The sequence below is a fragment of the Myotis yumanensis genome, unplaced genomic scaffold (genome assembly GCF_028538775.1).
Source record: "Myotis yumanensis isolate MYYU_CA2020_CCGP unplaced genomic scaffold, mMyoYum1.0.hap1 SCAF_18, whole genome shotgun sequence".
Classification (NCBI taxonomy): domain Eukaryota; kingdom Metazoa; phylum Chordata; class Mammalia; order Chiroptera; family Vespertilionidae; genus Myotis; species Myotis yumanensis.
The window spans coordinates 27,079,938-27,092,985 of NW_027223769.1; the positions used below are offsets into that span (position 1 = coordinate 27,079,938).

At 39.8% G+C, this 13,048-nt stretch overlaps 1 protein-coding gene across 1 annotated transcript in view; it reads right to left on the minus strand.

Moving 5' to 3' along the window:
* Window positions 1–13,048, minus strand: part of TANGO6 (transport and golgi organization 6 homolog) — a 144,849-nt gene that overhangs the window by 57,492 nt on the left and 74,309 nt on the right. Inside the window, 1 exon segment of the mRNA XM_070398934.1 lies at window positions 2,568–2,708. Within this exon segment, the coding sequence (XP_070255035.1) occupies window positions 2,568–2,708 (141 nt within the window).

Below are 13,048 nucleotides of genomic sequence, written 5' to 3' on the forward strand. Positions count from 1 at the left end.
TACTAAACTAAAACAAGCCGAAACCGGTTTGGCTCAGTGGATAGAGCGTCGGCCTGCGGACTGAAAGGTCCCAGGTTCGATTCCGGTCAAGGGCATGTACCTGGGTTGCGGGCACATCCCCCGTGGGAGATGTGCAGGAGGCAGCTGATCGATGTTTCTCTCTCATCGATATTTCTAGCTCTCTATCTCTCTCCCTTCCTCTCTGTAAAAAATCAATAAAATATATATATAAAAAAAAAATAAACTAAAACAAAAATTAGGCAGGTGAGCCTTGGCTGGTATTGCTAAGTGGTTAGAGGGTTGGCTTGAGCACCAAATGGTCAAGGGTTTGATTCCTGGTCAAGGGCATGTGCCTGGGTTGCAGGTTCCATCCCCAGCCCCAGTCAGGGCGCATGTGTGAGCAACCAATCTATGTGTCTCTCTCACATCAATGTCTGTCTGTGTCCCTGTCTGCGTCTCTGTCTGTCTCTCTCTCCCCCTCCCTGCATTCCTCCCACTCTCTCTAAAGATCAATGGAAAAAATATCCTTGGATGAGGATTAACAACACAACTAATAAAAATTAAGCAGGTGATGTGAAAAAGAGTTGACAAAGTACATTAAATAAGGTAATTAAGAGTTAGAAATACCCCCTTTTCCTGGACCCACCTTTTCCTGGAAGATAAAGAGAAAATGCACCTCCTAACTTAGAAGTATAAATTGCTTTGCCCCAGCATTCCTGGGTGTCATTCTACTTGCCCTGGCATATTCCAGTAGAGACCTGAGATTTAGTTCTCTCCCCTCATTCCTCATTCCAAAAATTAATTCCTGATCTTTTCTATAGAGTTCACTGAAGGTAAACTTTTCAGATGAATATCTTCAACATGAATAGGGCTTTCTATTTTTGCTTAATTTTAGAAACTTCTGATCTAGAGTAAACTGGAACTTGTTTGAGCTTGCTGAGTAAGAAGACTATGTTCTGCCTTTAAATATAATTAAGTGCTATTCTTTGTATATAACGACGATGACACCACCAGATCTGAGTTGCTCTTCTAGAGCAACAATGAGTTCACTGAATCACACAACCACCCTTTCATCCAGCACTCCCTCCCCTCACACCCTCCCTTCCTTTCATCAGCCCACCCGCCCACCACATTTTCTGATACGTTCTTCCATTCATTCTGGGAGTCAAGGTAGAAATCTGGTCTGAAGCCACGGAATAATTTTTCTGTATGAGAAATTAGCAGTCTCATTCACTGCTGACAAGAGTGCACATTTCTGGAGGACAACTTAGCACTAAATATCAAGAGCCTTAAAGCATGTGTATACTTTGACCTAGCAATTTCCCTTGCAGGAACCAATCTTAAAGAAAAAATCAAAGAGTCACCAAAAGGATTTGTGTATAAGAATAATCAATAGCACACTTCTCATAATCCTTGAAAAGTTCCTCATAAAGAAAGTAACTGGAAACAACCTAATTAAACAATAATAGCTTTTTGGAAGAAAATTAAATATTATAATAGATTCAGATTACTGATTATATAATACAACCAATATAACTTATATTTTCAAGAAATATTAAATGACAGAAAAGTGCTGATAATGTTAAATGAAAAAAATGCAGGATATACACAGTATAATTAGAGTTCCTAGAAAAAAAGGAAAGATCAAAATGTAAACAAAAAGTGGTTATTTCTGAATTATGAGATTATCAGTGATTACTTTGTTTTTTAAAAATACTTTAAAAATACTTTCCAAATTTCCCAAAACTACCATGTATTACTGCTACAATTAGGAGGGGTAAGATCTATAAATAGATTTTAAACTTACATCTCTGAAAAAATTGATGTGAAGATAATTTAAAAATATACTTTATTCATTTTATGGTCCATTAAATGTAAAAAGAAGGCCCAAAAAAGTGTAGGAGGCATACATAATCACCTATAAGGTGGCCACAGGCTCTAATGAGGACACACTCCCATATTTAGCAGATAGGATCAGAAAAGGCTATTCACTAAAAAAGTATGCTCATAAGATTAGCCACATGCAGAAGTTTCCATCCCCAGAATTCTTGGATGTTAATCCTCATCCAAGGATATTTTTTCCAAAAGGATTTGTAAATATATTAAAGAAGGGAATGAATAACTTTCAAACTCTGTCCAGTGAGATGGCAATCTAAATTATAACTGAGATGTGTCAAGGCCACCAGGATGATCACGCAGGTTGCGTATTGTACAACTCCAAGGCATGCCGTTCATACAATGATGCCTCTTAGAGTTTTTACAGCTGTGAACAACCTGAATAGCTGTAAATGGCAGTCCTGGACTTAACTAACACATCTGAGTGATGTTAAAGCAGAAACAAAATGGCTCACATGAGCCCTAGAACAGGATCTATCTAAAGGGGCCTTCTTGACAATTGGGGCCAGATCATTCTTTGTTGTAGAGAGCTGTCCTGGGCATTGCAAGATGTTTAGGAACATCCCTACCTTCACAGTGGACATACTAATAAGCCTCCAGGTGTACAGACTTTGGTTCCAAAGCCAGACTGTTCCCCCACCGTTTCAGAAGGATGGAACAAGAAAACTCACCTAATGCTCTCACAATTCGCATCAGGACTTCCCCGACTTTCATTCGGGTCTCTGGTGTATGCTTGTCTTTGCTGCTGTCATACTGAGCCAACAGGCCAATCAAGATTTTCTCCGGGTACGCATCTGAGAGCAGGGCAATCCCTGAAATTGAAAATAAAAAGAAAATTCGTTACTTTTTAGGACTGAAAGACAAATAAACCTAGACAGCCTGCGATGGGCTGAACACTAAGGCATTTAAACCCACCTCTGTAATTCTCGGCAAGGGCTGCCCTTTATTTGGAGTGACAAGACAGTGAGTGGAAAGAACATGGGGCTGGGAGTTCTAGTCCCAGCCCTATATAATTTCTAAGATCACTTCCAGCACCGACATTCCATGATTTATGAGTTATAGACTCTTAAAGCAGAGGCTAGATGACTGCAATCATGGTAGGGGTTCACACAACAGCAGGAGAAGACTGGATTAAATGCCTTCTAGAATCCTGATTCTGGACTTTAAGGTTCTATGACTACTATTGTCCCTGCCTGAAGCACAGCAGTGATTCCTGTCTCTGCTGCAGTTCTCCGTTCCAGTATGAGTTCTCTCTGTAAAATGTCAACAGTGAGAGCAGTTTCCACAAGAAATACCTTCAGAGATTCTGGGCACAGTCAATAGTAGATATATGCTATAGCTGAGTTCCCTGATCAGAAATAGCGAAGATCCTGCTCTTGACTCCCCCTTCCTAGGACTTGCTGACCCCTTCTCCCATCATGCCAGTACCTCCCAAATGTGTGTCTGCAGCAGTGTTATCATATCTGTGCCCAGCTCCATATCAAACAAACTCTAGAGGGGTGGCAGGAGGAAGAGACTTAAGACAGGACCAGAAATAAAGCTCCTGGTCTCAAAGCATATAAATACAAATTCCATCACTGCGGTTGGGTGGGTGGGTGGTGGAAAAGGTTATATAACGTCTAAAGAATAGTGAGGGCCCTGACTGGTTTGGCTCAGTGGATAGAGCGTCGGCCTGTGGACTGAAGGGTTCCAGGTTCGATTCCGGTCAAGGGCATGTACCTTGGTTGTGGGCACATCCCAGTAGGGAGTGTGCAGGAGGCAGCTGATTGATGTTTCTCTCTCATCGATGTTTCTAACTCTCTATCCCTCTCCCTTCCTTTCTGTAAAAAATCAATAAAATATATTTTTTTAAAAAAGAAGAGTGAGGAAAAAGAAAAAACAAAGGAAGAAAACATGAAATTTCAAAATATACCCAGGATGAAGATGCTTCTCACTACCTCCTCCTCAATCTCAGATGATAGTCCATCATCTCTGGCCTGGTGTTTTTCAATGATCTCCTAATCAGTCACCCTGCTTCTACCCTATTCCCTAACTGCAGCTGGAACTTCCTGGTTAAAACATAAACCAGGCCCTAGCCGGTTGGCTCAGTGGATGCAGTGCCCAGGCTGTGGGCTCAATCCCCGGTGGGGGGCGTGCAGGAGGCAGCTGATCAATGAGAACTCTCATCATTGATGTTTCTATCTTTCGCTCCCTCTACCTTCCTCTCTGAAATCAATAAAAATATATTTTTAAAAAAGATTTTTTAAAAAAACAGGTCCCATCATTCTTCTGTCCAAATCCCTCAACAGTTTCTCTTCTCCCCTAAATATGGGCAGCTCCCAGTCCCCACCTGCCTTTGCTTTCTCTCTGACCTCCTCTTTTACCATACTCTCCTTTGCTCCCTATAGTCCAGCAACTCTGGACTCCTTGCTTTTCTTAGAATAGACTGACTGCCTTACTTTTCCCTCTGCTCACCCCACTCAGCCTGCTTCATTTTTCTTCTCAGCACTTAATATTACCTGACATGTTATATATTGCTTATTTATTGTCTGCGCTCCTCCTTAAAATGTGAACTCTACAAAGTCAAGGACTTGTTTTATTCCCTGCTATAGTTTAAATGCCTAGAAGAGTGTCAGCACATAGCAGGTGCTCAATAACTATTTGTTAAATGAATGAATGAACAAAAGGGCTCAAAGACAGAGTCTTGATATAAATTTTAGGAATTAAGAAAGAGAAGATGGGGAAAGAGTAATATAAATGTTTGAGAAATCTATAATTATTTTTTTACCTGAGTTAACCATTCTCCTGTTTAAGCTTAACAATCTTGCAGGCAAAGTCTACATACTGTTTTCTATGTTACAGATAGTGATTCCATTCTCTTATAAATCAGATATACACAAAGGCGGAGCAACTGCTATGGGCTGTACCTGTCTGCCCATCCTCTTTTTGCCCTCCCCTTTCCTACCTTTTCATTGCTTTGGGAAAAGCCTGGGAAGTCTCTGCAGGTGGTCCTAATCCATAGCTCTCTTTATGTGGCCTCCAATTTTATACAAACAGAAGTACTGCTCTTAAGGGAGTTTCAGGCTGTGGCAGAACCTGAATTAGATTACTTCCCTGTTGGCAAAATGTGACCCAGCATTTGTAGTTAGTTCTATTATGTAAAAAAATGGGCAACTTCTTGGAGGTCCAAGGTGGAATGAGAAACACCTAAGCATAGGAAAAAGGTCTGTGGCTTAAGAAAAGGATAAACCAATTGTTTACCAAGAAAGAGGAATAAAAAATCTTCCCAGTTCTGAAAGAACCCCAAAGAAAAAGTGAATTGGTGGCTGGTAACTGCAATTCTGGTAGATGCTGTTTAGCTAACCTGTTACAAGGCCCAGCACATATTATAGATCTGTTTCTCCCATAACTAGTTTTCCATCAGAAATTCCCAACTAAAAAACCTGGTAAATGTGCTTCCTTTTGGAAATATAGGTCGGGACTTTATAATGGAAATCAGTGGAAAAGTGGAATTTGCCTTATAAATCTTTGATATATATCTAGCTTTTCTAAAGCATATGTAGTACTAAAATCCCTCCGACTGCAGTGTATGCCTATTTTCTCTCATTAATCTTTGGCAGGGAACAGTTTGTTTACTTCTGTGAGCATGTTATCCTTCCATATACTTCAAAACGAGCTCTTGCTTTCCTCTCAGTAGCAGGCACCTTTGGTTGCAGAGAGCATCTACTCACTCTCCTGCTAACAGCACTCGTGTTCCTTTGAGATAAGTATCCCTTCTTGAAGCTCCACTCTCGGCCCAAGTGGTTTGAGTGCAGCTAACATCCTACTTTCTCTCCCTCCTGTGGGAACTCATGTCCCAGGCTGGCCAGTTAGGATATTCCATTGCATCCCCACCATTATGAATGGTTCAGGAATGCGCAATGCGATTCAATCCCGGAGCCCACATCAGAACTACTGGGAAAGATAAGTTCTAAGTTCTTTCTACTTTCTTTCCTGTTGAAGTTATGAGCCGGAAGCTGCCAGTGGCCACCCTGTGGAAAAAGCCCACCCAAAAATGGTGCCAACGCCGAAGAGGGTCAAGCCAAGAGCCGGAAGGAGAAAAGGAAGAGACCCGATTGCATACTTTGAGCCCCTGGATCCAACTGTACTCCTTCCGGCTTGAATCTTTGGATACATAAGGCAATAAATACCCTCTATGCATATGTCAGTTTGATTTTTTTCAACCAAAGTAATCCTAACACAGTCTTCTTCACATATATTTTTATTCAATTTCAGATTTATTTTTTTACTTTTCCTACCAGGGAGTTATGAATTCTCCCAATCTTGCATAAAAAGGTTGCCAATAGCAAAGTAGTAGTTTCCTTGCTTCCCACAGTAGCAATTGTTTATCTTCCTGCCGGCCTGCTCCGCAGACTGCTGCCAAATGACCCTCTGTTTGAGTTTTACCTTCTAGGATACGGTTGCCACCTATGAGTTTACGAATCCATGGGGAACACAGGCAGTTCCCTCCTCACTATTACATCAAGCAGAGCAGAGAATGGTATATGATGGTTAAGACTGTATAACAATTTAAAGGGATGAAATTTTACGTGGCTGTTTTTGTTTTCTTATTTGAAAAGTTTTCTGAATTTTGACAAGGGAGGAAACATGGCCATAACCTTCACATGAACCTTGACCTCTCACACTTGATAATTCCTTTGTAATGTGAAAATGAGGTAATTTCTGGGTCAGCAGAGGTTTCAAGGAAACATGACACACCAATCCCTTTGGCAATCAGACGCAAATGATTATATGAGAGATAGCTGCTCCTGTTCTGATTCCTAGGAAAACAGCCATGCATTTCAAGATGAGGTATAACTGATAAGATACATAGGAGGTAAAGGTAAAACAAACTGGCAAGAGTTCATGAAAGCATTCTGACGTGTTTTAGGGCAACACAAAGGATATAGGCAAACTAATGTAAAATATTATTAAAAGTACTTTATACAACAAAAAAGACAATCAACTTTGCAAAATAACTATGCTTTTTTTTCTCCCAATGACTTTCATGATAAAGCCAGGAATGTATTCTGTTTAAAATAGTGTTAAGAAAAAAAGAAAACAAACAAAAACCAAAATAGTGTTGACTTCCAGCAGTGACAGTGGTTGCAGGCACATCCCAGTAGGGGGTGTGCAGGAGGCAGCTGATTGATGTTTCTCTCTCATCGATGTTTCTAACTCTCTATCCCTCTCCCTTCCTCTCTGTAAAAAATCAATAAAATATATTTTTTTAAAAAAATTAATGATTAGGGAGTCAAAAAGGTATAAACCCACAAACAAGGATAAAGAGAGCAAGATAGGTGTCAAAGGCTGAAATTTGAGTAAAGAGAACAAAGGTAAAAAAAATGATATGTATTTGATAGATCATTTGGAAAAAACTAGTAACCATTAAATAGAAAACTAAGCAAATATATAAGAAAGGAAGACTGAACTGGGCTCAGCAATGAATAATACCCTTATAGTCAGCAGCAAATGCTACCAATGATGCAGCCAAAACTGTGATGGGGAAAAGGCAAGAGGAGAAGGGGTACAGATGGGCATATGCAGGCATGCATGCGCATGTGTATGTGCATGCGCTAAATCCTCACCCTATATGTAGAAAATAAATACATTGTGTCCAAAATTGTTTAAATCAAGAGAGATATGTGTAAGCATTTTCTTTATAAATGAGGAGATAATTACTAGGAAAAACTACTTAAAAAGGGGGTGGTGAGGGGAATGGTTATCTCTGTGAGGGGGTAATAAGGGTAGGGGATAAGCTTTTAGAACCTTCACAAACTATGTTTGAAATAAATTTATAAAAATAAGTTATTTTGAAAAACTAAAAAGAAGATAAAATGTATATTAACCTGTGGAGGAATCTCTAGTTTGAAAGAACAATGATGGTTAGGCACAAGGAAATTTTCCCCTGATTACAGAAAGACAATCACCAATCTGGGATTGTCCTCTAGCTCTATGACACAATGAAAATAAAGGTAGACCAAGAGAAGGAAAATATTATCCTTTAGTAGGTTATTTCACTTGCTTCATTTGAGACTTCTCATTATGGTGGAAACTAACAATAACTTCAGCTCTAAGAATCTAGGAAGTTGCATAAAGTGGGGAAGTTGGTTATTAAATCAAGGAAGTATGGGAGCTCAACTGAATAGCTGGGCTGCTTTTGTAATTAAAGTAAATGATAATATCTAGCCAACTTGATGCTAAGTTTTTCTGAAGCTCCAAAGTTGTGTTAAGTGTAGACAAGCCCCAACAAATTTATAAAGATTCGAGATGAGTGAGTGTTACGTAGGCCTGAGAAAAAAACAGGGCTAGGAATAATAGAAGACTAACAGCTAAAAATTTTTAGGAACTGTACCTAGTGTCTATCACTTTAATCCAGGATCTAAATAATATATTCAAATACTACGCCCTAGCTGGTTTGGCTCAATGGATAGAGTGTCGGCCTGCGGACTGAAGGGTCCTAGATTAGATTCAGTCAAGGGCACATGCCCGGGTTGTGGGCTTGATCCCCAGCGTGTGGTGTGCAGGAGGCAGCCGATCAATGATTCTCTCTCATCATTGATGTTTCTGTCTCTCTCTCCCTCTCCCTTCCTCTCTGAAATCAATAAAAATATATTTTAAAAAAATACCAAATACTAAAATAATGCCAATATACATTTGCTTAAACTGTTTTCAAATTCCCATTTTGAAGAGGGAAAAAGTAAAAACAAGTGAATAATCTACATTTACTGAAAGTTAACTGTACTTATTGGAAGTCATTTGGATCATGAAATATTATAATAAAAATGCATTTATTAATATTATAATAAATAGTAAAGACAATAAAAATTCCTAACATTTATTGTTTTCAATATGCCAGGCAAAGTCCTGAGCACTTTACATTATTTACCCATTTAATGCTTTCAAACAATCCTTTGAAATAGGTAATACCATCATTCCTAGTTTTACTGAGGAGGAAGTTGAGGAATAGATGGGGTAAAAAATATAGCACAAGAATGCAGAGTTGCCACTTGGCAGAGCAGAACTGCAAATGTGCACTCTGCCATCCCAGGGCTCACTGGGCAGTGCCTAAGAGAAATATGTGCTAGAACAATATTAGCTCCGCAAATCCTAACCCCAAAGATGCGAACCTTACATTTCCAAGTATATTATGTCAGCCTCACTCCATAAAAATTACTTTCTGTTGGACTCCAAGATCAGAGGAAGGAGAAACACTTTGCACACAGCTTCCCATATGAATAGGCAGAGTCCTCTACGGGGTCCGGTTGGGCTTCATGGGGACTGCTTTGTTACCAGTTGGTGGAAAAAGGAGGTAGTGATGTTCATTAAATTCACAAATGACTCCAACTTGAGATGCTGTTGCCATTAGTGGTGACAGAGGAGCCACACAAATGGAAATCCAAACCTTGGATTTTAATGAGTTCCAGTTTTTAACCAGTGATTCTGAAAATACCTCCACTCCACATCTTTATGGGCTACTGTAAGGCCTCTAAATCTCTTAATTCTACTACCCTCCCCAAATGAATAAAATGAAACCTGAAACAGCACTGTAAAGCTCAGGGTCCACCTTGGCAGGGCTGTCTCTATCAAATAACTTTGAGCAACAGAGAGGAAGGAATAAGAGAACAGAGCTGAGAAAAGCAGAGCTGCGAGAACACCACTGTGACCAAGGGCTAGTGTTTTATGCACAGAAATTCGAACAAAGCTGCTCTACTACTGACTGACGGCATAAGCGAGGAAGGAAGGGAAAGAAAACAGCAATTACCACTTCTTTGGGAGTAATCATCACCCTACATGTTCAGAGAAACTTGCGTCAACTGATCATGGCTGACAAATAAGCAGAATGTTAGTCATTTAATTCTCTTTATGTAGCTTTCAAAGAGTGAAAAAGCACATTAACATTCTCTTTAGGCTATCAAAAGAAATGTTTACTGCTAAAAAGAAAACAGGAGCTTCTGATTTCCCAAAAAACAATAAGTGGTTCTCTTTTAGACTCAGTAAGAAAATAAAACCCTTTACAACTCCTATAGACCCAAGATGGGTGGTCCTGGTAGGAGGAGTACCACCTGAACTTCGGATTCATTTTTTTCTGAGTTTCTGCTGGCATTTCACCGGAAGCCTACGCAAGGAGAAACTGTAGAATCAGCAACAATGACTGATGCGTCAGGTTCTCACTGGTTTTGAGAGCCAAAGCCTCCCAGGGGAGTTGTCACCTGGCCCGAAGCTCTAACAAGACAGGGCTGATCTTGCACAGTCTCTGATGTGTTCCAGCCAGGAGACTTGCTCTGTGCTTTGGGTACCAAACAGTGACACAATCAAGATATAAATATTTCTGAAATTCTCCCCTTTTTCCTCAGTTAAGCCTGGCGATTGTCCTGATGAGATTATTAGGCAAGTCTTTGTGACAGGCACTAGGACTGGCTTAGAAAATGTGATTGTTGTGAAATCAGCAACCATGCCTTGTAGGACTTAAACTATAGTTTCATAGGGAGACCAGGCAGAGATACTATAATTCCTTCCCCCCCACCGCCCCCCTGCACCTTTCTACCTCCGCCAAGAGTCCCTTCTCCCTCATAAATGCACATACACACTAAACACTTTGTCTACAATTTCCCGGAATGACCAGACCTAGTCATGGACCCTGTAGGGGCCCTGAAGCATAGCTGTTTTCAACTGAGCTACCTCATCATTACTGGAAATAAAGACAGAAATGTACTTTCTTCCAAATTTCGTGTAGTTTGAATCTAAGACTTCATGTTTTAATCCACCAGACAAATATGGTTCATGCTGAGGTTTCTCTGTATTAGTAATAGTCAGCCTATCAGATTTTCCATTTATAAATTACATTCCTAACAAGCACCTTCCCTCCCAAGCCTTTCCTTTACTCCTGTGTCACTGAGCTTAACTTGAAGTTACTTTTACATTTTCACTTACAATTTTTGACCCACTGACCTAACTGATCCTCTCAGCAATCTCATAAGTGTTCCATGTCACAGTGTCTAATACATACAGGTGACAGATCAAACACACTGTACCTCTAGAGAATCACAGTGAAGAGCAGAGCAGGGTGGCTCCATGAGCTGTCATTTTCCATGTATGTCCTTATTATGAATAGATGCGTCAGGGCCAAATTTTGCTGCTAATTTAACCAGTTGGTTGCTGAATTGCAAGGCAAGAAATAATAGATATGTTTAATTTGATCTAATTAGTATTCTCTGACTTAATAACTTTGCAAATGGAATCACTTTACAAACTAAATATAGAAAAGTTATTAGCATGGTCTGGTTTCTAAGCAACCATTTCATTAAGAAAAGCTCCACTTGGGAAAAACATCTGTTTGTCAGTAAGGTTTCCGCTGTCATCACATAAATTCATGGTGAGAAAGCCACGGCCACCCTGTGATTAGTAATCCTTAGTTGTGAAAAGGTCAACAGGGGGCACTACAACAGAGGGAGCCATCTGTTCCGATCTGTAGACTAGTCCCTGAAACTTATCATGAAATGATTCAGTTTTCCTAAACAGCCACATAATTTAAAAAACATTATCTTCTGATGATAAAAGCAATAAATGTTTATACTAAAAAAATGTGAAACATATAAGAAAAAGGGCACAAATAAGAAAATAAAGAGGATTTGACTTTTTGACAACTTCATGTTAGATCTTATTTAATCCCACAGCTAAAAAAGAAAATTATTTGAAAACCATTGGTCTAAAATAACTCCATATGGTGTTACCTTTTTCATTTGGAATTAGAATGTTTGTTTTTTTTAATGGCTCAGGGCTGTGTGCTGGACAACGGAATTTAGAGATTTGTACAGATAGCCAAACGTACTCACTGCATTTCATGAAAACAGCCTCAAAAAGAGATAGCATTCTCTGACAGTGGTGAGGAGAAGGTGCTGAAAAGTGTTGTGTGGCATGACACATCACATATGACATGTGTTATAAAACTTCTTTGCTAGGTCAGACAGATGGCCTAAGATAGTGATTTTTCAAATCCTTTTTTTGTTTTTAAGTAGCAGAACTTTGTTTTCATATGAAGTCTTTAGAGGAGGCTCAATGAAAGAGAGAAAAGCAGAGTCCTCTGGTTAGAGTGGGGTTGATGGTGCTCCGAGCCCACCCAGCCCATCCCTTTTTCACTAACCCCCAGGTGTTTGTAAAACACAGGCATTCATGGAGTCCTTCCGGTCTGCAGGACCCATCCTGCCACAGCAATGCTGCTTTGCTGTTCCCTGTCATGAACACGCTTCTTCCCATGTTTACTAGGTTAATTTCTAATCATCCACCAGATCTCAGCTTATCTCTGTCAGGTAAAATGACCCAGACAGGTTCTCTTATCACGATGTACCTTTTCTTCACAGCATATTGCAATTTTTTTGTGTGATTATTTGATTAATATTTACCCCCTTCATGTCCTCCCCCACTCCAGCTACAAATTCCATGAAGGCAGTGCAAGACTCATAGTGCCCTCCCACATAGTAAATGTTCAGTAAATATTTGTTGAATGAATGAACAAATCTTTTAAACCATCAATAAAAAAAAAAATCAATGGCCAAAGATATTTTGCAAGCCCTGGCCAATGTGGCTCAGTTGGTTGGGCATCGTCCTGTGCACTGAAAGGTTGCTGATTCAATTCCCAGTCAGGGCACATATCTGGGTTTCAGGCTTGGTCCCTGGTGGGGGAAGCCAATCCATGCTTTGCTATCACATTGATGTTTCTTTCTCTCTCCTCCTCCCTTCCTCTCTTCTCTAAAAATCAATAAAAAATAAAATGTAAAAAAAATATTTTAAAAAAATGATATTTTACAATTCTTTCTGTCCCTATCTAAGGACATGCCCTGGCAGGTGGATGGGAGAGATGACCTAATTAGGTCTTGGGTAGCTCAATGCTTGTGATTCGTTCCCTGAGGCTCAATTTGTTCCCAACCTCCCAGCTTCTTCAGGGATAGCAGAGATACCACAAGGTCAGGAAACATAACCAAGTTCAAAAGTCTAATGTAAGAATCTAAAAATGAGTTGCCAAAACTGTACAGATACCATTTAACTGCACTTTCCACCACTGCCCAAGGTCTCGACATGACCAAAGAGAGAGAAATTAATACTTCAGTTAAAAATGTTAAATTTGGCGACCACA